This window comes from Acomys russatus, chromosome 5 (genome assembly GCF_903995435.1).
Source record: "Acomys russatus chromosome 5, mAcoRus1.1, whole genome shotgun sequence".
Classification (NCBI taxonomy): Eukaryota; Metazoa; Chordata; class Mammalia; order Rodentia; family Muridae; genus Acomys; species Acomys russatus.
Window position 1 is genome coordinate 60,462,968 of NC_067141.1, and position 24,416 is coordinate 60,487,383.

The window sequence follows — 24,416 nt, forward strand, 5'->3', positions numbered from 1 at the left end:
CCACACACAGGAACCCCACCATACATAGGCACTCCACCATACATAGGCACCCTACCATACATAGGCACCCCACCACACACAGGAACCCCACCACACACAGGAACCCCACCATACATAGGCACCCTACCATACATAGGCACCCCACCATACATAGGCACCCTACCATACACAGGAACCCCACCACACACAGGAACCCCACCATACATAGGCACCCCACCCCTGTCCCCAGTGGGTGCTCCACACTCTAGCCTTTTCCTTTCCACCCCATGCCAGCATCTTGATAGGCACTTTCCCACCAAAAGGAAACTCACATTTTCTTCAGATGCGAGAGTTTCTTAAACAACCCAGTGGCCTCTAGGATAGAAATCTCATTGTTGTTCAATCGTCTGTGGAAGGCAAGGGATGGAACAAATGTGCACAGATATGGTCAGGTTATGGGGTTCAAACAGGAGGCCACTGAGCCCATTTCAAAGGAAAGCTGGACCTGGCACTGGGCAAGAGGGTGTGTGTGACTGAGGCATGTTTGTAACATTAAAAGATGTAATGAAGGGCCAGCAAGATATTTTAGTAGGTAGATGCCTGCCGTCAACCTGAGTTCCTGACTACTTGGGATCTATGTTCTTCTACATCGTGGAACCCCCCCCCCCCAAAAACTGGACTCTGATCACACATGCACCATGACATGCAAATGCACACACACGCACACACACACACACCAGTGAATAAGTGTAAAAAAAGAAGTAATGAAAATGTGCATACACAGAAGACAAATGTGTGTAGAATTTTTCATCTGCAGACACAAGCATGCAGATTTACACACACACACACACACACACACACACACACACACACACACACACATTGATTTTTCGAGACGGGGTCTTTCTATGTAGCCTTGGCTGTTCTAGACTCGCTTTGTGGACCAGGCTGGCCTTGAACTCACAGCGATCCACCTGTCTCTGCCTCCTGAGTGCTGGGATTAAAGGCGTGTGCCACCACACATGGCTAGATTCATACTTTTAGATGAAGAAAAACAGTAAAGAGATGACTCAAACCCCAGCTTGAGTTAACAGACTTCTGTCTCCCTAAATAGCTATCTCTGAGGAAAGCCACTCACGGTCCAGGCTGGTGACCAGTCCTGGATGCCAAAGACTCCTTCAAAGGAGGCAAGGAGGCAAGGAAACAGGAGCAGCGGGCACGGATGAGGGCTGCATCTTGCCAAAACTGTCAGCTGGCATGCTCCAACCAGTGTCTCCCAGATTCCCCACACACAGCCGGCTGGGAAAGGGAGCCCTGAGGAGACCCAGGGAGGCTAGTGGGTGCCAAGGGCAGGAGGAGGGTGGGCAGCTCAGAAGCTCACAGCTCAGCCGTGGACTGGGGGATGCGCTCAGGGATCTTGGAGAGCTTCAGGCTGGAGCACTCCACCACACTGGCCTCACAGCGGCACTTGTGGGGGCAGGCCACGTCACTGGTACACTCGCTGTTCAGGTGGTAATCCTCTGTCCCTGTGGTGAGTGGGTGGCAGAGCTGAGGGCCTGAGTAGGCTCCACGCAGCAACAGGCTCCCAAGCCTCCCACCCTCAGCCTTCCCTCTACTGCCACCATGCCCATCCCTACCCCCAGCTGGCCTCAGTCCCTCCCACCCCACCCCACCCCCACACTCCTACCTGGAATGAAGTACTGTTCTTTGGCTGGGGGGGAGGGGGCGGAAAAAGCAAATGCACCATAATATAGAAGTGGCCAGGTCAGCCCCATGCCCCTTGGAAAGCACCCCAGGGATGCAGCTGCGACCCTGCATGGGACTGCCTCTCTCCCTCCGCCTTACTCCAGAGCACTCATGTCCTCAGGCCAGCTAAAGCTGTCACTTGCATAACACAGGCAGGCACTGTGCTGACCTTGTGAACAAGGTTAAGGGAGGTGTGGCGCTAGGCTCCTGGACCAAAACCTAGTTGACCCAAACTACCCATAGCTGGATGCCAAGTGGGATGGATGCATGTGCTGAGGCGACTTTGCCATCTTACTCCCAGAAGGCTCTCCTACCTCACTGAGATGCTTCCTAAGCTTTGAACACAGTGGCGCACAGAAGAGCTGGCCTGGGAGCAGAGAGATGAGTAGCTCTCCCTCCACTGCATCAGCGAGCCTACCTCCCCCGCAGGCTGCAGTAAACTGAGGGGCAAAACAGAGGAACTATCCCATCCAAGTTGAAGGCAGGGCCCACACCACCCCTGGCAGGCTCCTAAGTGCCCGAGGACATACATCTTGATTAAGACCAGTGGGACACATTCCTAGTCCTTGAGCCCATTAGAGACACAGAGGTGTCCCTTACCTGAGCACCGAAACTTTTTGCTTTTGATCTGCCCAATACGCTTGTTGGCGAGGCGCCGGGGGCTGGCACAGCGAGCCCCACTTGTCTCGATGGGGTTGGTACGTAAGAAGTCTGCGAGCCACTTGAGGTTACAGTCACAGATGAATGGGTTCTGGGCCAGATGCCTGTCCAAAGGAGCAAATGGGCTGTCAGAGACCAGGGGTGGCTGACCTATACCTGGACAAGGCTACGTAACCATCTGGGGGCTGAACCAGTGCTTGTGGCCTCAAGAAGGACAGAGCTGGCCATGGGCATTATCAGTGCGCACTCCTCTGTCTTTGTCCAGCCCCTCACAGAGGAAGGGCTCTTAATGGAGACCTGCAGTTCTCCACAGAGCTGGCCTCACCGCCCACCCCAGCTTCTCTGTCCTTCCTGCCAATTCTCCCTTCTCTCCTTTGACTTGAGCGTTAGTGAGGAGAGAAGGGACTGACAGACTGACAGACTGACAGACTGACTGACAGACAAACTTGCTCCTTCCTGATGAAGGAACCAACGTGACAGAGCATCAAGCCAGACTTGGCCTCTGGTGCTCCCCATGGTCAGGGGTTTTCTCTCCTATAGCTTTCATCTTAAAGAGCCATGGGGGCTGGGTAGGAAGCTGGGTCTGTCTGCATTGCAACTGCACCTGGAACCACCATTTGCAGCCCGAGCCACAGCAGTGCCTTTCTGTGACAGGTTTCTGGCAGTCTCTCGCCCAGGGAAGATCGGCAGACAGTTCCCTGCCAGCTGCCAGAAGGCGATGAAGTAAAGGTGTGGGGAGCTGCTAACAACAGTAGCTGCTGCTATTCCTACTGCCCCAGCAAGTCAGCCACCAGTGTTTTTGTTTGTTTGTTTGTTGTTTTTAGGATTTATTTTCACTGGGTGTGGTGGTGCATGCCTTTAACTGGGAGGCAATTCACTGTGAGTTTGAGGCCAGCTTGGTCTACAAAGTAAGTCCAGGACAGCCAAGGCTACACAGAGAAACCATGTCTTGAAAAACTAAAACATATATATATATATATATATATATATATATATATATATATATATATATATATATATAAACTTTTTAATTATATGTATGTGTATGTCTGTGGGAAGGTGCACATATGTGCAGGTGCCAGAGGAGGTCAGAGGTGGTGGCGAGTTGCCCAGTGTGGGGTGGTGGACACTGAACTCCAGTCCTCTGTGAGAGCAATAGTCAGTTTTAACCACTGAGACATCTCTCCAGCTCAGGCCTGCAGACCTATGTCTTGGCTCCTCCTCCTGGGTGTGTCCTGCAGAGAGCTGTCAGGATAAAGACAGCCAGGGAAGAAGAGCCCCTGCGCCTGTCCCAGCTGCCATCCTTGAGCCAGACCGTGCACATACAATATGGAACAAGGGCTGGAGGGCCATGGGGGCAGGGCAGGCTCACTTCTCCAGGTGAGAGCCACCACTCAAGCTATAATACTTATTAGCTCCAGTCCAGCCTCCTGCTGGGACCTGCAGAGTTCTCAAAGCCAAAGTGTGGCCCTGGCCCAGGGTCTGTGCCCAGCCCAGTTCAGGCTTTGGACACCCTTTCTTCTTCCATCACCTCTGTGCCCAGTCTTTCGGTCCTGGCTTAGGATACCAGGCAGGGTCTGCATTGAGCCAGCTTTCTCCCCCCTTGCCTGTTTGAGAGCCCGCTGTTCTCATCTCTAGGTCACTCCCCTGCCCCTACATCCCACTCAGTAGGCAAGAGGATGTAATGCTGACTTGCTGGGCAGACTGAGCCTTTTAAAACATGGCAGGATTTGGAGGCTGCTAACGAGCTTCCCCTCACCCCAATCTGTGGCCTGGTACCCTGCCTGTGCTGGACTGTTGACCTAGGCAGACACCTCCTTCCAACCAACATGACAGTCTCAGAGGCGCAGCAGAATGCAAGGTTTTTGAGAAGGAGTTTGGGTGTAAAACAGCCTAGAAAACTTGAGCTGCCCACAGGGACAAGTGGTCTCGGTACAAACTTAAACGCTCTGGCCTAAGTTGGAGAGTGAGGCCCTGCTTCCTTCCCGCTGTATGGTTACCATCAGCCAGTTTCAAAAGAGAAACAATGCAGAGGGTCAGTGAGGTTGTATGGGCCCCGGACACTGCATGACAGACACTGTGGTGGAGGGGGTGTGCGCATGCCACAGCCACTGTGACATCCGTGTCCACTTCCTGACTAACAGAAAACTCACTCTGTGACCCACTGGCCCTGGGGGAAATGCAAACACTGATCTACAGTGAGCCGTAAGGGAGTGTGGGCGGCAGCAGTGTTCACCACAACTGCAGCTGGATTTCAACCAAGTTGGGTGAGCAACAGCTGCTACGCTAATACCCTAGAACATGATTTGTGGATAACAAAAGACACTCCTCTGCCTCAATTTTCTTTTCTTTTTTTTTTTTTTCTTTTCTTTTTTTTTTTTTTCTTTTTCTTGAAGACAGAGTTTCTCTGTGTAGCCTTGGCTGTCCTGGGCTCACTTTGTAGACCAGGCTGGCCTCGAACTCACAGCGATCCGCCTGCCTCTGCCTCCCGGGTGCTGGGATTAAAGGCGTGCACCACCAACTGCCCGGCTAATTTTCTTATGAGTCAGATCAAGGATAAAATACACGACAGGATTCAAAAGCCCTGAAACATTACGCTATGTGAAAGAAGTCAGTTGCCGAAGGTGGCCGGCCGAATGGCTCGCTGTATGAAAGGGTCAGAAAAAGTCAGTCCCCAGATGGAACACCGCCCCATGGCTGTCTGGAGCTGGCCTGGAAATGGGGCCAGAGAATCAGGCAGCCTGACAGAAACCTTCCAACATTGGATTGTGAACAGCTTTGTGGATTTCCTGAGCCACAAAGTTGCTCACTTAGAACAGGTAAACTTTATGCATGTAAGTTACACCTCAGCGAAGCTATGTCGCTGTGTTAGTTTGAATTTTGAGTCAACCTCCATTTGTTGCCCACACTGAGTTTGAACTCTTGGTATCTGGTGATCAGCCTCATGAACAGCTGGGACAATAGGCACGTGGTGTTTTCTTTGATGCTGTGTGGATGGGGGAGCAAAACAGGAGCCAAGCCAGCACTACAGCTCTGCAGCTCCTAAACCTTGGTGCTGCGGGTGAATCAAGCAGCCCACAGGATGGCTGATGCCTCTGCACTCAGCCGGGGCGCCGGACTGGCCCACGGCTATAGGAAGAGGAGCTGGACGGGTAGCTCGACTTTGCATGTCTTTTGCTCTTGTTCCAAAACATAATTCTGTTGTTAGTGTGAGCAGATGCTTATGGACGTCTAGCTTTGCGTTCCAGCCTTGGAGGAGGCTGTTCAGTTGAACAAGAGAAATACAGTTAAGGAAACCAGCCATTTTTACATGATGGGACCTGCTATTGCTCAACCTTGTGGGGGTCTGAGGACCTCCCCCACCTCAATTTCCTTATAAATAAAAATACAGCTGATGGCCTTGCTTCTATAGGGGCAACGTTATTGAGCAAGAGAGCCCGTGCAAAGAACACAAGTCCCTCCATCCTGTTCCCTACTCCAGGGCTCTATGTACTAGTCCAGGGCATCGCACCTCCTTAGCACTGCTTCTGCCTGAGACACTGCCAGCTGCCGGAAACACCCACCTGACCCATCTCTCCCCATATCTTCTAATTCCACATGTGTGGTGAGGCTCCCCGCGGACAGCTTACTCCCCTCACCGCCCGTGAGTAAGTTAATTAGCAGGAGTCAGGCTGCAGATGCTTAATGAGTTTGTTCCTGTGGCTGTCAGGCACGGTGCAGAGTTCCCACGGGGTGGGTGTCACACCTCTGACTCAACCTGTTCAGACTCACACAGATGCAGTCGGATGCTGAGCAGCGCCATCAGGGACCACTCTGCCCACAGAGGCCATGGGAAGATAGCAACAGTCACTCAGGGCCTGTTTATGCACAGGCTACCTGGCCCACACCAACACATTCAGACAGACCCCCGTGAGCAGGAGGGAGGGGTCAGAGGGCCTGAGCTTAAGCAGGTAGGCGACCATCTCTGTGTGGGTCAGTACTCCAGCCACGGCCTGAGGATTTTTATTTAGTTACCAGCCACAGCTGCAACAGTGAATGCAGAAGACTGAGCTCCCAGCATGGCCACTTCAGGAGCTTGAGGCTGTCTATATTTAGCGTGATAAAGTACCAGACAAAAGCAACTTAAGGAAGGGTTTGTTTTCCGTCACCCCCCCCACCCCCCATTGGTTTAAGAAAGGATAAAGCCCACACCCATGGGATCCTGTGACGATGGAAGGATCAAGAGAGAACATCAGGGCCACCTGAAGTCAGGGAGCAAAGAGAGATGAATGTCACTCACATGCAGGGTGGGGCTTCCCATTTCAGTTAACCCTTTCTGGAAACATCTTTATAGACATAGCTAGCAGTATGTTTCCATGGCGATTCTAAATCTAGTCAGGTTGACAATGAAGTTAACCACCACAGAGGCCAATGGCAGTTTCATTAAATAAAAAATAAAAAAATAATTAAAAAAGGCAACCAGACCAAAATCTCTTAACAAGAAGCAACCTATCAGTCAGTCAGCCAGTCACACGTGAACCTGGCCAAACTCTTAGATCCAATACTCAGTGTAGAATGATATACAGAGGCTGGGGGAATGTGTGGCATGGTCCCACAGAGATGCCATTCTCCACTGTGACAGAGCAAATGCTGGAATGTCACCAGTGGATGAATGACAGAGAGCGAAGGCAATGGAGGACCCCTTGCTACAGTTTCCGTGGGAATTGTCCCCAGGCTTGTGTGCTGAAGTCTTGGTCGCCATTGTCTGGGGAGGGGTGAAAACTTCAGGAGGCAATGGCAGCTGGAAGAAACTCTCTAGGGTTAGTCTCCCCCCAGGGGCGTCTGTTTATTTTTAAACTAAGCTTATTTATTTGGAGGGACACATGTGTCATGGCATGTTTGTAGAGGTCAGAGGACAACTTGTAGGAGTCGGTTCTCTCTTTCCACTATGCAGGTTCCACTGATTGAACTCCAGACATCAGTTTTGGTGGCAAATACTTTCCACCATTTCACAAGCTTCCCAGGGTGCTGTCTGTATTCCTCTCTCCTCTTCATCCCCCCTCTCCCTCCCTCATCCCTTATTCTCTCTTTCTCCATCCTGGAGTGAAGAAGCTCCTCTGCCATGTGCTCTCATCTCCATAAAGTTCTGCCCAAGGACCCAGTGAGCACAGACCGAACCCTCTGAGACAGTGAGCTAAGGTAAGGACCCAGTGAGCACAGACCGAACCCTCTGAGACAGTGAGCCAAGGTAAGGACCTAGTGAGCACAGACCGAACCCTCTGAGACAGTGAGCCAAGGTAAGGACCCAGTGAGCACAGACTGAACCCTCTGAAACAGGTAAGTCCTTCCTCCTCAGCCGCTCACATGGAACATCCTGCTACACCAAGGAGAAAAGAAACTGACACACATCTGAAGACAAAGAATGACTTAAGAAACATGCCAATCTTATCACAGGGGCCACACCAAATCCTGATTCAACAGAGAACGAAAACGTGTCTAACACACAGGAGACAGGCAGAAGCACAAACACTGATGTAAATGCTTGAGGATACCAAAGATTTGGTTATTAAGTGTTTAGACACATTAACAGTCTTGCAGGCTTTGTTTATTCTATGGTCCTGAGGGTAGAACCCAGGCCTCATGCGTGCAAGCCCTAAGCACTCCAAACCTGAACTATATACCAGGTCTTGTGACCTGCATTGTTTAAGAATCTTTGTCTTCCAGAGATTCGAGGGCCAGGGACAGAAGATGTACAATGGCTGGCATTTGCTTCCAAACAGTTTGGGTGGTGTGGAAAAGGCGAGTGGAGACAAGCAAGACTGGGCCGGAGTTGAAGCTGGTGATGAGGCACTTGGGGCTTCCTTGTACCCACTTTTGCTATGCTTGTAATGCTTCACAGAGAGGGAGCACAGCTCTCCACAGGGAGGGAGCACAGCTCTCCACAGGGAGGGAGCATCGATCTCCACAATGAGGGAGCACAGCTCTCCACAGGGAAAGAGCATAGCTCTCCACAGCCAGGAACTATAGCTCTCCACAGCCAGGAACTATAGCTCTCCACAGCCAGGAACTATAGCTCTCCACAGCGAGGGACTACAGCTTTCCATATTGAGGGAACACAGCTCTCTGTAGTAAGGGAGGACAGACTCCATAGAGAGGGAGCACAACTTTCCACATTGGGGGAGCATATATGTCCACAGTGAGGGAGCACAGATTTCCATAGGAAAGGATCCACAGCTCTCCACACCGAGGAAGCACAGCTCTCTACAATGAAGGAGTACCACCAATGACTAGCTGCAGTGCTCCCTGATCTCCGTTTCCCCTCAGACTCAGCATTACCACTCTCCAGATGCACTATTACTTAATGAACTACCACGAAAAGAAGAACATGTTGCTGATTAAATGATGCACCTTCCCAGAGAACCCACACCTGTTAATGTGGAAACAGCGGCTTAAAATTCACAGATGCTGTTATCATCGTCATTAATAAACTCCAGCTGGCACTTAGCCAGCATTTCCATGAGCTTATCATCATGCAAACATCCGTTAGTCGCCTAACAACTGTATGAAGATGCTCTTGTCTTATGGATAGATAAAAGGAAGGCCCAGAGAAGCTAATTAACTGGTCCCAGGGTCACCCAGCCAATACGTCATCACCGTAATGCGACCCTGGATCGTGCCATAATCTATAGATGCCCTTCCTCGGCGAGAGGCCACCTCAGTGTGCACAGCAGCCCCGGTGAGACAGTTACTTGAATCCCAATATGGTAACTAGCTTCCCCCCCCCCCCAGTGGGGGGAGATAAAAAGAGGGAGAGGGGTGCTCACAGTGTCTGGATGGCCCGCAGAGAGGTGAAGGTACCCTTGGCGAGACTCTGAATCTTGTTGTCATACAGCGAGAGCAGAGAGAGGTTCTGCAGGTCCTGGAAGGCGTCGGGCCGGATGCAGTTGATCTTGTTGGCATTCAGAAGCCTGTAGGCAGAGCCAGGCTGGGAGGTGAGAGAGTGGCAAGGCTTGACATCCCGTCCCTCCTGGCTCTGGACACGGGTGACCTCATGCCCCTCCACAATGCTTTCTACATCTCTGTCCTGCATGCTAGGTCTCTGCTAGGTGGCTGCAGCAGAGAGCAGGACCAGGGGGCTTCCTCCTTCCCAAGATCCTGCAGGGCCCCCATGCACACACAGGGATGTTTCAGTATATCATTTGCCTAGGTCTAGATTCCTGGCCTGAATTCTCTTGATTCCGGGAGGCAGAGCTGACCTGGAGAGCCCTGCAAGAGAAGCTCTGTCCCCAAAAGCCCAGGAACACAGTTCACATCCCAGGAGCCTCTGGGCCCTGATGCCCAGCAAGCAGCCTTACTGAGCCCGCCTCTATTTCCACATCTGGCCATATAGACTTATTGAACCCACCTCTATTTCCACATCTGGCAGAATAACCTTACTGGGGCAGACTGTCTTTGTGTTCCTGTCTCAGGTGAGTCTTGTGCACCAAGTGTGTGTGCAGTGAACTGAAGTTCCCAGAAAAAGCCACATCTCTCTTAATGATTCTACAAGGCTGGTTGCCTGACTAGAACTTTATGATTGAAGAGAGATGAAATATTAGAGATCCAGAGACAAATTCTCTTGGACTGTTCCCCTGGAAAGCTGTTTACTTCCCACCTCAGTCCCTGCCCTGATAGCCTTGAGTACTATCGGGTCAAACGTTTGGGCTATATTAACAGACCCCAAAGCTAAGAACATTGTCCAACAGCCTCTGAAACCTATGGCAGAGAGCAGAGAGCTAGGGTTGGGGTATCCCTGGGAAGCCCTGATGTGTACCCCAGGACACCTTAGAAGCATTCCTTACAGCAGCTGGAGGGTGTACAGGCCTCCAAACACACCGCGGGGCAGGTCTGTGATCTTGTTGCCATAGAGGACCCTAGGGAAAAGCCAACAGAGAGGAAGGTCAGAGGGCAGGCAGCTTTGTTCCCCCAGCAGGGCTCTACGGGCCCACAGGCCCTTCACAGGCAGCCACTCCCCCTTAGCTGCTCCACCACTATGATTGCTACAGAAGCTTGCCAGCAGGTGGCAGAAATGAGTCTTCAAGAGGCCGGTCTTCCAGAGGCAGGAAGCAGCCCTCCCCTCTAGGGCTAGATTTTCCCAGCTGGGATGCAATTTTGTTGTGCTCACCCCTCTGCCTTCCCTCACTCCCAACAAACCCCAAAATGTCTTTGGAAGTGCCCTTTCAAGGAACCTCATGAAAAAGGAATTCAGGGAGGAATGGGAGGATACAAGGGAAGGGATAACCATTGAGATGTAATATGAATAAATTAATAAAATTAAAAAAAAAAAAAAAAAAGAAAAAGAAAAAGGAATTCAGCCTCAGATCTATAGGAGAGACAGACCCAGGCCAGGAAGGATGAACATATTTTCAGAGAGACACAGGGGAAAAAATAGAACAGCAGACAGCACGTGAGATAGGTGGTGGGATTTTAAGTGGTGTATTTTTATACTTTGATATTTGCAAAGTTTTCCACACTGAGCATGAATGAATCCCATGTGTAATGAGAGGGTGGGCATTGGGGGGAGCACAGTATTTTTAAAAAATGCAGCCAGAAATATACTCAGGCAGACAGTGACACATTGCAGGGGTTGGAGGAGCAACACGCCTGCATTTCACCCCTAGTGTTGCAGTCAGAGTGAAAAGCCTGCATGTTGCTCCTCAGATACAGCTTGGAGAGCCTTCCCAGAGGAAGGCATGCAGGAGTAAAGGCCCTGTGGTGAGGACCACATGGGACCATGAGAGAAGGTGACTTGAATGGGGGAGGGAATTAGATGGCAGCCTACAGGAAGACAACCAGACTCAAGACTTGGTCAGATGTCTGTCTGAGCTATGCCAGGACCTGCAGGGTGAAGACAGAATAGAGGAAGAAAATGGGCAGAGCTGGGACTGGCTATGGTGGCCATAGACAATATTAAGGTCGTGTGTTTGATCCCAGCATGCAGTTTGCTAGAGAGCAGAAAAGTGGCCTTGATGCCAGGAGTGACAGGAATCAGTTGAAGGAACCAGAAGAGACCTTTGTCTCTTCCTAACTGCCTTGGCCCAGTGTAAGGTAACTATATTGCTATCTCACAGAGCAAAGAAGAAAAAAACCCTACAAGCCAGGCCACCCATGGTCCGATCATTTCAGCCAGTGACAGTGACTCATGCCCAGGCTGTCTTGCACAGCTGTGTGGGGTTGTACACTGCACAACTTCACGGGCACAGTTCACAGTTGGCCATGCCTGTCATCTTGGATTCTCTCCCAAAAGAAGGTGTGCGTAGAAGCAGCAAGCTGACAGCCTCCTTTCTTCCCTCGCAGGGAGGTACCATTCCATCCTGCTTGCTGGGCTCTTAGGCCCTGTGGCCATGTGTCAATGCTGCCTTCTATGCATCATGGGGGCCCTAAGCCTCGGGGGAGCTTGGCCAGCTACAGAGCCCACCAGATCTCGCTGCTCTTACTCACAGGGAATTCAAGGAGCGGAGGCCCTGGAAGGCGTCAGGCGCGATCTCAGCAATCTGGTTGTTGCTCAGGTCTCTGCAAGGGGAGCAGGAAGAAGGTGGCTGCATCCCAAGGCTGCGGGCCTGGTCTCCTCTACCTCCCAACCACATGGGGCACAAGGGTTCTTTGGAAATAGAAAGGCCAGCAGCCCACCCAGGCAAACACCACTCAGTAAAGGACTTTCTGCTTGGGCCCTATGGCCTTTTCACTGCCCTGATAGCTTCCTGGCTGGCGTAATAAGGTGACAAGGAGCTTCAGGCATGTGCCAGGCTTGGACTCAGTTTCCCTATCGGGGCTTCACAGCCACCCTGCCATCCCATATCCCAGACAACAGTCCTGATGCAAGAAGACCAGGCGGGGCCTGAGTCAAGGTCTGCCCCTAAGCTGTGAGACAGGACTGGCCCAGCCGCTCGCTCCTGACTGCTGAAGACTGCTGGAAAAGGCTTGCACTCACATCCTGCGCAGCTTTCTATAGGGAGAAAAGGCTCCTGGTGGGATGGACTTGATGCCATTAAGTTCCAGGCGGCTGCAGGGAGAGAGAGGGTGTGAGAGAGGCTGAGGGTCACCCTTAGTAACCAACTGCTGGCCCCTCCAGCTCCTTCCCCTGTAGGGCCAAAGTCCGGCAGGTAAATGGACACCAGCTGTGATCTAAGCCCCCAAATCCCAGCCTTCTGTGGCTGAGGGGCCCCGTGGTGATGCTATACTGAGAAACCCACACTGGCAACCCCACCCAACTGGGCTGGGTGTGGAGCTCGAAGGGGGTACCCTCTCCTCACTGCTTGGGAACTTCCCAGCCTTGTATAAGAGAGCTCAGCGTGGTCAAGGCAGTAGTCCCTCCACTTGCCACTGAGAAACCTGTGGAAGGCCGGGGTGGTATCCCCTTCCTCACCCACCCCCCCCCCCTGCCCCACCCCACCTCTTCATTGGTGAACAGAACGTGGCTGAAGAGCAGAAGCTGTGTTCTGAAGCCTACACTCACATCTCCGTCATGGTCTCAGGCAGGTTAGCAGGGATGGCAGTGAGGCCTTTGCCACGACAGTCCACGATGCCACTGCTACAGGAGCACATGGCCGGGCAGGAGCCGGCAGAGAGGATGCAGGTGGGTACTCGTGCAGCTTCTCCCTGGCCTGTGGAGACAGTGGGTGTGATGTCAGGGTCTTACACTGTTCCCCCTCCCAATCTGCCGCAGGGAGAGGACAGGGACACAGTCTGCAGAGGCTCAGTCACTCCCCAAAGGTACAAGAACAAGAGTATGCACTGACATGTGTGGCTGCTCCTGAAGATGATTCCTACGCTAGAAAATTCTATCCTAGAAATCTGAAGCTCCCAGTGATCCCCATATCAACAGGAGCCGTGTCCCCCTGAGCTCTGTGCCCACACCACGGTTAGTGCAGTCATGCTGTCTCACAGGAACGCTCCCACACAGCCCTGAGGAGCGTCCTACCATCCCGCCAGCGACACCTGCTAACTGGTAGAAATTCACATGGCTGAGTGTCAAAGGCAGGGCCATGCCCACTGTGTGATGTCAGAGTTCATGCTTCTAAATGCTGAGGTATAACATATGAAGCTCAGCTAGTTGACACACTAGCCAGACTGGTATTTCTATCCCCAAGAAGACCCCTCTGGCTTCTCCCTAAAGGCTATTGCTGTTCTGAGATGCAGCACTAAAGATCTGTGGCTCTTGAACAGCACCTAAGCGGCCTCACAAGGGAGTCTCCTCCACTTATAACATCTCTGAGATTGACCTCATTGTGGACATAAGTAGTTTGCCCTATTAACTGCACTTTATGATGTACCATCGTTAGTATATTCACTCTTGGGCATGTTATTATGTGGAACAAATGCATAGACATTCCCCCCCCCCCTTCCATGGAAGGAGCAGAGTTCTGATGCCCCCTCACTGGAAGGCAAGGGGTGCAGTCCATTCATGTGGCTGTGGTGAAGCAATGGGTGAGAGGGGTGGCACTAGAAGGGGAAAGGACGGAGGGTAGAAAAGACAGCGACTGGCATAAGGGACAGGAGAAAGCAACGGGTGGGAGTAGAGGGAACAGATACTAGGACAGAAGGGGACAGAGAGTGGAGAAACACAGGGCATGGAAGTAGACTTGGGGAGGGGGGCAGGGGAAGCAAGAAAGAAAACAGACCAAAAGTGAGAACAGAAGGGAAGAGATAGGCAGGAGGGGAAGATGACATAGTCCACAGGTGATGAGCAGAGAGAGGAGGTGACAGAGGGCACAAGTGAGTAGATAACAGTGAGGTAACAGCAGCATTCATCGTAAGCAAGGCGTGGGGCAGAGGAAGCAGCGGTCATCACAGGAGGTGACAGCAAGTGAAGATCAGGGACGTGGCACCCACCTGAGCAACTGAACTCGCTCTTCTGCACCTCTGCCACGTTGAGGCCCCGAAGGCTGGCAGGCCCGGAGCACTGGGTGAAGAGCCCGATGGTGGGCCTTTGCCTCAGCCACTGAGAGAGCCAGGCCAGGTGACAGTCACAGAACAGATGGTTGGAGTGCAGGCGGCTACAGGAGGACAGCAGCTCACAGCAACAGAGCCCCCATGAATCAGCAGCAGCCTCCTCCTCCTCCCCTCCCTGGGCGAGAGGCTCAGTCCCAGCTCAGGACTGTCCCCTGCTGCAAGAAACCCTTCCTGGTTCCCCTCTCTCACAGCCTGCTCTATTGTGTGGCCTCATCTCTTGGAGTTCATGTGGTCCTTTGCACAGATCACCCACCTCAATCTCAAGGCCAAAGGCAAGTCATTTGTTGCCCAAGGAAAAACCAAGCACAAGGAACGTTGGATGCCTATCAATTTCAGATCTCAGGCTACCTTGGCTGGCACCTCCAGCCCCGGCCACACCCTCTCCCCACTGCCCAAGTGACTCACAAGGTCCGAAGCTTGGGCATGTGGTTGAAGCTGGACACAGGGATCGTGGTGATGTTGTTATTGTTCAGAGTCCTGAAAGGGACGGATGGATTTATAGGAGACACGTCTGCTCAGATAGAGGCGCTCATGCCAGGTGTGGCATTTTACCTAGAGGGGACCAGCCTTGCTCTGGATAGGGAGGTGGAGGGACAGCCCAGAGCTGAGCCGGTGGCTTCACTCTTGTCATACCATGGACAGGAAGACAGAGCTGGGAAGGGCCATGGAAGAAACACCAACTTACACACACACACACATACACACACACACACACACACACACACACACACACGTGGAAGAGCCACTTCTCAGCCTCCATGGTAGGTAACTGCCAAACACCCCTCTCTAGGAGGACTTTGAGCAGGAAGCCTACACCGCAGCTGAGGTGTGACCCTGAACTTGGCCTCTTGCACCAGCTCCCCAGCCATGGCCTGCCCTGGGTTTTACTTACAGAACCTCCAGTCCCCGCAGGGCGCGGAAGGCCCCTTCCTCGATGCAGCTGATCTGGTTCTTGTCCAGCTGTCTGTAAAGCAGAGAGGAGCTATGAGGTGTGAGGTGAGGAAGCATTGCCCAGAACGGGCGCTGAACATTCGGACAGAGCACTCTGTTATTCTCAAAGAAGAGAGTCATAGCGTCAATCATTTGTTACGTGTGTCAGTCCAAAGGAACTATCAATAAAAGCTGATTTCTTCTTATTTCCAGTTAAGACAATAAATAGAAATAAAAGTCGTATTACATTCCTCTGCCCCAGCCCTGTGTGCCCCTTGGGAAGCAAGCATCCCTCCCTTACAGTTTGGAGACCACCTAGAGTGTGTTGGCAGCTGACAAATGAAAGTCACCCAGGAGAAATGGCAGCAGGGGATGGCAGCCAGAATCCTGCTGAATGCCAAGTGAGATCGGCTAGCACTGGCAACCTGGAGTGCTGCTTTCAGAGCAAACGGAAGCTGAGATCTGAGTTCAGTGGGAAAGAATGTGGTGATCGATTACCAATGTCTGCTACAGGCATGGGAGGGGGTATGTGTGACAAGCATGCCAGGCATTTGCCATCTCTGTAGCCAGCCCTCAGGAGGTGGTAAGCCTGGACCAGAATAAATTTGAATACTAATAAACCATTGCATTTAAACAGTACTCGACAGAACATACGCATTTCCACATCTCATCTCAAGCGCAGAATAAGCTTGTGGGGGCACATTGTTTTCTCGAACAATGTATGGAGGCTCGGCGATGTTAACTGACTTGCAGCAGCTTGTGCAGTGTGACTGGAGGAGACTAAACCCAGCTCCTAACCCCCCAAAAAGCCAGAAGGCACCAGAGAACCAGAGGCTGGGAATGTGGCCTGGCATGCCACAGTTCATATTCCCCTCAACCCAGTCCCCAGAGCACACACTCTGTCATGCAGAATCACAATTAAGGGATGGATGGTACAACTTTGTCCCTCTAAGAAGGCTTAGAACATATGACACAGATGAGGATGCTGCCTGGGTGACCATCCCAGGCTTCTACTCACAGATTTTTGAGGTCTGTGGCTCCCCGGAAAGCCTTCCTGGGCACAGCCTGGAGAGCATTCTCACTCAGGTCCCTGGGGGATGAGCAGAGAAAGAGAGGGTACCAGTCAAGGGAGTCATGGCAAGAAGTGAGGGCAGTGGCCTCATGGCTGACCACATACCAGAGTCTGGATGGCTTTAGTTGTTCTGTAAACTGTGGCTGAATGAACAAATGGTGGAGTTAGAGAGGAGCTTCCTGTCCTGACAGACACTGGGACACTCTGTCCCCAGTCACAACCATCCCCCCACACCCCGGTCTGGATAGAGGATGGCTAGAGAGAAGCTCCCAGTGACTGTGATTAGCCCTAGCAGGGCCCCCATGGTTAGCTAAGCCCCAACTGCATAGGAAGGAGCTGAGCAGAGACACACAGGCAGAGGTTCCCCGTGGCCCTCAGCTTTGTCTTGCTGCAGGGAAACAGATCCAAGTGGTCCACTCTGTCTTCAACTAGGCTGGGTTGGCTTCCCGGTCTACCCTAGGGGATTGCAAACATCAGAGCACAAGAGCTCTATGCCCACTTCCTACAGACAGTGCAGCCCCAGCTGGCTGCCTGCCCTCGCCCCTGACCCCAACCAACTGCAAGAGAACCCCAGGCTAGACCCTCCAACTACTACAGAACCCAGATCACCAACTCTCTTTTTGTCTTGTTTGGCATCAGTGGGCAATTGAAGGATAGTCAGGGGGAATGCCTGCAGGTAGGAAGGGCCCCACCCTCCCTGAACCTTGCAGAAAGGAGGGACGGGATGTGCCAACACTAGATGTTCCTGCACCCACACAGTGTTAGGCCCTCGGCTGGTTACTCCCCTGTACGAGGACACAATGGTGTCTGAGTTCTATGAATCCGAAAGTGGGTGCTCCCCACACACCAAACTGGGAATCTTACCACTGCAGAACTTGAGAAAGACATTTTTGTTGTTTAAAGCCACCCAGCTTGTGGTATTCCGTTACAGTAGCATGAATAGGCTCAGACATATGTTCTGTTGAGGGGCTTGGCTCTTTGGGGCTCTTGACATCCCTGAAGTGAGGGACCACGGCTAACAGAGGCATTCGGGAGGTGGGGAGGAGATAAAGTCGAGCTACTAGCCACCTTCAGGGAGGGGTGCTTTAGAGAATGTGGGGGCACACAGATAAGGCAGCGGGGTTGTGCCCTAGAGAACGTGGAGGTACGCAGGGAGGCAGCAACTCCAGGAGGCCCACCCCCCACCCCCAGCACAGCAGGCAGCTCACCCGCTGGCAGAGCCTGGGAGAGACTCCGGGCTATTTCTCCTGAGCATTATCTCTGTAATCCAGCCCTGCCTGAAAGGCTTGTTATCTGAATCGATAGCCAATCAATGGAGCCCAAGCCTGTTCTGTGCAGACTTTACAGTAGCTTGCAGGGATTTACAAGCCAGCAAGAGCAGGTGGGGTAGGATGGGGGGGGGAAGGGGGGAACTCAGCAAAGAGAAGAAAAATCAATGGCTGGTGCTCTGAATATGCCATATGACTCACAGGGGGCTCAGTGCTTCCAGAGAGCAACCAACGAAGGGGGATCAGCGGGGCACATGATCTATATACAGTCTAAATGGATCCGAATGTCTGGGCACTCGGTTGAGACAAGAATTCTCCCACAAGGCTTTACAAAAAATGGCAGCACGGCCTCGGCAGTAACACTGGGTCCTTATAACAAATAGGGTTTGTGTCAAAGTGTGTCTCAGGAAGTTGATTCTGCAAGCACTCATACCAGGAGCTAAGCGAGGAATGAGGGCAGCTGGGAGGCCTGGCACAGCCTGGAACAATTGGGTCAAGGCAGAACCTGCTAAGCCTGGCCGGAGAGGCTGGGGGTCCACCCTTTGTGGACACTGCCCTGGGGCCCAAAGCTCCCAGAGTACAGAGCAGATAGTGTGGGACACTGAGAGCTTGCAGGGGAGATAGGAGGGTAACCCCACTTGGGAAGGCCAGGCTAGTCCCTGCCAGTCAGTCTACAGCAGGAAGTCTCTGTCCTGTTTAAATGACCAGATGGAATGACTTGCAAACCCAGAAGAGGCAGCATATAGGCCAGCAGGAAGTCTCAAAACCCAACAGAGCCAACAAAAAGGGTCGGGGGGGGGGGGGGGGGGGGGGGGGGGGGACTGCAGAGACTGATGCACCAACTAAGGACCATGCACGGAGAGGACCTAGACCCCTGCTCAGATGTAGTCAATAGACAGCTCAGTCTCCATGTGGGTCCCCTAATATGGGAAACAGGGGCTGTTTCTGACATGGACTCTGGTGCCCACTCATTGATCATTTCTCCCTTGCCAGGCCACAGAGGAAGAGGATACAGGCAGTCCTATTGAGACTTGATAGGCTGGGGTCAGTTGGTAGGGGAGGAGGGCTCCCCCTTTCTGAGGACTAAGGGAGGGGATAGGGGGAAGAGGGAGTAAGAGTGAGACCAGGAGGAGAAGAGGAAGGGGACTACAATTGGGATGTAAAGTAAATATATTAAAAAATAATATTTTTTTAGGGAGCTGGCTGACAGCAAAGGAAGCAGTGGGAAGATTTAAGGGTTCAACTGTTTCTACCATCCGCCAGCAGTGGACCCAGAGAACCCAGAGGGCTTTGTAGAATGGACACCGTCTGTCATTCAGGGCCCAGTTAAGATCCTGTGAGTGCACAGTTTAACATTTAAACCTCATTTCCATTTATCAGCATTCAGGAAATGCTTTTGTCCCTACTTTCCCTGAGGCGTCACAGTTGTTTCTAGAGTGGCCACTAGGGTGCGCCAGAAGCGTTCCCTGGGTTTGACAAACAGATGTCATTCTCTACGCAAGGCAGAGGCTCACTTTTGGGGGCACCTTAACTTGCCCTTGTCTTAGTCAACTTCCCTTGTCTTTGTCAAATTCCCATCCCCCACCCCCCACCCAGAGCTAAAGCCGCTCATCCCTGCTTGCACACAAGCAGGGCTTTCCCCCAGCCCTCAGCTTTCTGTCATCCTCAAACTCAAGTTACCCAACCATTCTCCACGGTGGTTGTCACAAGACCCTCAAAATGAGAACGGTCATGCATGTATCTGAAGAAAAAGAGAATCCCTGGCAGAGCAGTGCGTGATCTGGTAATGTGGAAATTCCAGCCAGCAAAGACCGCCATGGCTGGGAGGAAGGAGAACAGAGCTTGTCCGAAGGTCAGGAAGAGGTTTCTGATAGGGGGTGGGAAGGAGTGGCAAAGTTGGGAAGCCAAGGTTTGTTGGATAAAACCCACAGTGGATGCCGTGGACAAAACGTTCAGCAAGCTCTGGCTGGGCCACCTGCATTATAAGGTGCTGGGCAGTCATGCACCTAGAAACACCTTTAGCTTTCCTAGCTCGGTCTACAGTCCCTTTCCCGGGCTCCTAACTGTTTCCTCTCCTACAGATCCCAGTACACGCATGCACACACACACACACACACACACACACACACACACACACACACACACGCTTCCTTTTTCAACACAAATTCACATTGCTAATAGAAGTGTTTTGGGCTAATGTATGGATGTTTAATTACCACCCATCTCTCCATAATCTTCCACCAGCTGACATCGCTCTTGTTCCCAGGGTATCACGAGATTGTAAATGCTCTGTAACTTTAACTGAAGTAAACTAACTAGGATACTCAACGGCTTTCCCGTTCTGACCCCTCCCATACCCTGGCCAGAGCAAGGGATTGGGACAGGATGCAGCGCCAGGGAGGCAAAGCCTGGGGCAGGAGTGGAGCCCCCAGATCCCAGCCTGTGTCCTGAGGTTCCTTGTGCCTGCTCTGTCATGCAGATGGCCCCTAAAAGGCCGAGCAGCATCAGACAAGAAACTGGAATTGTGGATGACATCATCTTGATTCTGCTTCCCTTCCTACATCCAAATGGAGCCCTGCATCCAGCAAGGGATCTGGGCAGCCGCTGAGGGAGGTAAGCATCTTCTAGCCTGGAAACCTCCAGAGAAGGAAGTCTGTTCTAAGGAGTATGGTAAGGGTTCTGCAGGTGAGATTCCCCCAGTCTAGCCTGCATCCCACTCCCAAGGGCCAAGGATGCTGAGGAGGCCAAGTTTCTACCCTGAGCCATCCCCCACTGGGTACAGGGGTCCAACCACTTTCTGCCTCTCCTTGCCTTAGGCACTCTCCCCAAGTGCACATCCCTGGCCCCTTCTACACTCTGACAAGGAGGGGAGCCAAGGTCAGGACCCCATGTTTATGCTGCTAATCCCCTTTAGGCTCTAACCTCTAACTTCTCTCAGCAGGCACACCACCTCTGAGGGGATTAGTGGGGCCCAGTGGGGGCAGGACATTGGGCACCAGCCAAGGCCAGGCTGGACTCTGGGCTCTGACATGGACCTGCTGCCCCACTACAAAGCTTGTTATTTTGTGGCTCTTCAAGCCGCAGGGAGGTTCAGCACAGCACAGTGCTCTTGGGCACCTTACCCATGGCTTCCTGGTAACCAGACTGCTGGGCTGTAGACGTGGGCCCAGAGGACAACAAGCCAGCCACATGTGCAGTGAGCTCCTTGTCCAAACAATTGACCCCAGGAGCATGTAAGGGGTGGCTTAGTCTTCAGAAAGCTCAAGTAGCTGTCATGGTTGGAGCAGAGGCATGGGAGACCCAAGACATTGTGAGAACAAGGAGCTTGGGGTTTGGGAATCACCAAGTAGCCTCCTAGTAGTTTGGGCTGGACTCCAGGCAAGACACATAGGAAGTTCCCAGTGTCCATGGGTGTGTGCCACAGGTGGTTAATGTCCTGTACCACACAACATCAGCTCACATTGTTACATGGAGGGGATCAGCTACTGGGAACCTAGATCAATGGTTCAACAGGTCAACCCTGGTACCTGGGACAGCTGGACAGATTTTTTTCCCCTACCTACAGCAAACTAGAGCATGCCAAATTTGGAACGCTGCATGTGGCAGGAGCGAACCACACTGCACTAGCCAGGCAGCAATTCAAATCAGCGGGGGTCCAATAACTCTGCTTTATCAAGGGAAAAAACCAGCTACTGTACTGGCCTCTCTCTTGTGAGGCACGGGCTATACGCGGGGTGGGGGTCGGGTAGCCACAGAGGTGGGGGTAACCCCTAACTACATTTATGCTGCAGGCCCTTTCTACATTGCAGCTGGGGTTGGAAGCAGGGGAGACACTGTCCAGCGCTGCTTAGCACAAGTCCACCAGAGGGTGTTTGGGGGAGCAGGCTGCACACTCACCGCACCAAGGAATTGGGTCTTCCCCTGTTTTCTGAGTGCTTGATAGGCCAGTACCTACTGGCATCAGCAGAAAACTCCCTCCCTTCCCACTGTGAGGCCACCAGCTGTTCTGCTCAGCCTTCACACACTTGCACCACTACTAAGACTGCAACCAAACGAAGGCACTAAGAGGCCTGGCTAGCTACGCCATAAACCATCCTGTGATACTGGTTTGACACTGGCTTATATGCTGGGCAGCTATGAACATCGACTCCTCCCACAAAAGAAACACCCCCAAAAAGAGATCCCCCAACAAAGCAGCCTTCTCTCACAAACTGACAGGCTCAGCCAAGGCAAGGGGGCTCTGAGGTTGGAGTCCCACTCAACTGATGTACCCCCAGGACACAGGACCATTCCATCCTATTCTGTTGACTGTCAAAATGTGGCAAGCTTGGATCCCAACCATACGGTGAGAGCACAGATCCACGTGACGAAAGTGGCTGAGGACAGGGCAAGGCTACTTTCACTAGGATGGGGAAAGGCTGAACTGGGAAGAGGCATCACCTGGGTGGGCAGTGGTGCTAGACTCCACTGTGGTACTTGCCAGGGTCTCTGCTCTCAAACTCTACAGTAAGCTTCCACAGTTCCTAAAGAATGGGCACTGTGCTGGGATTCAGGGATGTGACCTCCAGGGAGGACCAGATCACGGCACTGGAGGATACGGGCCTTGGAAAAACAAGGGCAAGCGAAGGGAGGGGCGAGGGAGGATGGGAGCATCTGGCAGAATTCTGAATGCCTTTCTCACCGTGTTGCAGGGAGAAAGGAAAATGGCTCCTGGGTTTTGTTATAAAGTAAGATAAAAGCAACCAGAGGAAAGGCTTAAAAACGATGAAAGGGTAAAGCTGTGAGATAAGATGGTGCACACCTTTAACACCAGCACTAGGGAAGCAGGGGCCGGCGGATCTCTATGGGTTCGAGACTAGCTTGGTGTATGTAGCCAGATCCAGGACAGCCAAGGCTACATAGTAAGACCGTGTCTTCAAAAAGGGTGGGCTACCCTGCTCTGTGGGGCCGTGGGCTTCTTATGGTGAGTCACCTGATTGAGACCAAATATCAGCTGATTCTGAGGCTCAGCTAGACGCTACACCGCCCCCCCCCCCCCCCCCGGCCTCACAGTCTCTACAAAGAGAAGGCTGTAAAGGGGGAAAGCAAGGCACTCACCTGTATCCCCAAAAGAGGCTGGCAGATACAAGTAGGTCATTCCTTCTGGGTCACCTCTCCAAGGCCAAGTCACAGGTCAGCCAGTCAAGGGACCAACACATTCCTTTGTTATTTTTTAGCATTGTTTTGGGGAGTGTTTTATTTGTTTTTAACATTGTTAAAACAAGAGCTGTTTCCCTTGTCGTTTGGCCTAGGGACTCCTGGTTGCCTGCTCTGGCTCCCTGTAGCTGTAGTGGTAAGCTGGGGCCAGGTTTACCTCAGTCCAAACACCAGGAGCTGGGGCAGAGACCAACAGAGCAGGTCTTTGATATGCGAGGAAACACAAGCCAGGAGACAGACTCCCTCCAGAGAGTTAAACAAATCAGTCAGCTTGACGCATCGATCTTTGGACAAATCGGCCATTCCATGAATTGGCTTCAGCAAATTGGCTTTTAGCAAAATGACATTTGGTAGATTGTTCTGTTTCTGACACAGCGCTGCTTTTACAGGGCAGTTATGCACACACTCCCAGCCTGGCACGGGGGCACAGAGACCGTTGTGCAGATGGTCGACCCACCCACCTCACACACTGCTTAGATGAGCTGAGCCAATGTGTGTGTGTGTGTGTGTGTGTGTATGTGTGTATGTAAGGGGGGGTGGGGGGAGGTAGAGAATTGAGGCGTATACACACTGGCCAGCATGCAGACTCCATCTTGTTGCCTCTTCCTCTGCTCAGCCCATTTTGACACAGAGAGCAGATTCTTTGGATGGCACTGGCACGGGGAAGCAGGGTTGAGTGCAGTTTGTGAAGAGAGAGAGCCAAAGGAAGGAGAGACAGAGCTCAATAGGGAAGGCCTATGCTGTGCTGGGGAGGGGGCTCTGAACAAGGCGAGTGGCCAAGCTGTGGCAGATGCCAGTCTGCACTTCTTCGGGAAGAAGCTGGGACCCTGGCCAGCGAGGCAGGGCAGCCAATACCAGGACAGATGTCTCGGAAGAAGCAGCCTACAAGGGAGGCCAGCGCACATCGCTGAGCGCTGAAGCATTCCTAGCCCTCTCTCATCCTGCCCGCCCTCAGTTTTATTATACTAAAAACCGTGTCCCACTGTTCCCTGGTCTTGTAGAGGAGCAGGGCGGGTCCCTATTAGTCCCTTGACTTCGGGAGCATTTCAGTAGGAAAGTGAGGTCTGCAATTGTAACTCTGGTCCCCTCAACACGACACAGAAGGGAACCCTCGGAGAAAGAAAACACCTAGACTTGTCAAATCCCACGGCAACCCGGAGGAGCGCCGGCTAGGCTTGTTGCTGTCCCTGGTCCTGAACCTCCGAGCTTCCTCTGCTTGCGTACCTTGGATCTCAGCCACCTTCAACCTTCCCTGTCTATTGCTTTTTTTTTTTTTTTTTTTTTCCCCCAAACCACAGAGATTCCTGCTTGTAACATACACTAGAGGTCTGGGGAGCACACTGTGACCCCAAGGCTCATGACAGACATGTGCTGAGCACACTACGCATCACTAAGTTTCTTCTGGGGGGGAGGGGCAACTTGGGCCTGAGCCTCCTCCATTGAGGTTAGATATTCCTCTTTGGACAAAGACACAGCCCGTATAAGGAGGTGCTGAGATGGTGCCTGGCATGTTCTTAATACTGAGGACCTTGCTCACAGCGGCAGCAGCTGTCATTACAGTTATCAGGGCTGCTGGTGTTAACTGTGTTACCTGT

The 24,416-nt window shown here is 52.3% G+C and overlaps 1 protein-coding gene across 1 annotated transcript in view; it reads right to left on the reverse strand.

The window, feature by feature from the left end:
* The window catches only part of Slit1 (slit guidance ligand 1), a 146,209-nt gene that overhangs the window by 38,128 nt on the left and 83,665 nt on the right, over positions 1-24,416 (reverse strand). Inside the window, exons 5-17 of the mRNA XM_051146552.1 lie at positions 16,304-16,375; positions 15,248-15,319; positions 14,761-14,832; positions 14,236-14,399; positions 12,860-13,007; positions 12,335-12,406; positions 11,845-11,916; positions 10,206-10,277; positions 9,189-9,332; positions 2,326-2,489; positions 1,667-1,690; positions 1,361-1,505; positions 312-386 (exon numbers count right to left, since the gene is read on the reverse strand). Coding sequence (XP_051002509.1) covers positions 312-386; positions 1,361-1,505; positions 1,667-1,690; positions 2,326-2,489; positions 9,189-9,332; positions 10,206-10,277; positions 11,845-11,916; positions 12,335-12,406; positions 12,860-13,007; positions 14,236-14,399; positions 14,761-14,832; positions 15,248-15,319; positions 16,304-16,375 — 1,296 coding nt within the window. The remainder of the gene's footprint in view (positions 1-311; positions 387-1,360; positions 1,506-1,666; positions 1,691-2,325; positions 2,490-9,188; positions 9,333-10,205; positions 10,278-11,844; positions 11,917-12,334; positions 12,407-12,859; positions 13,008-14,235; positions 14,400-14,760; positions 14,833-15,247; positions 15,320-16,303; positions 16,376-24,416) is intronic.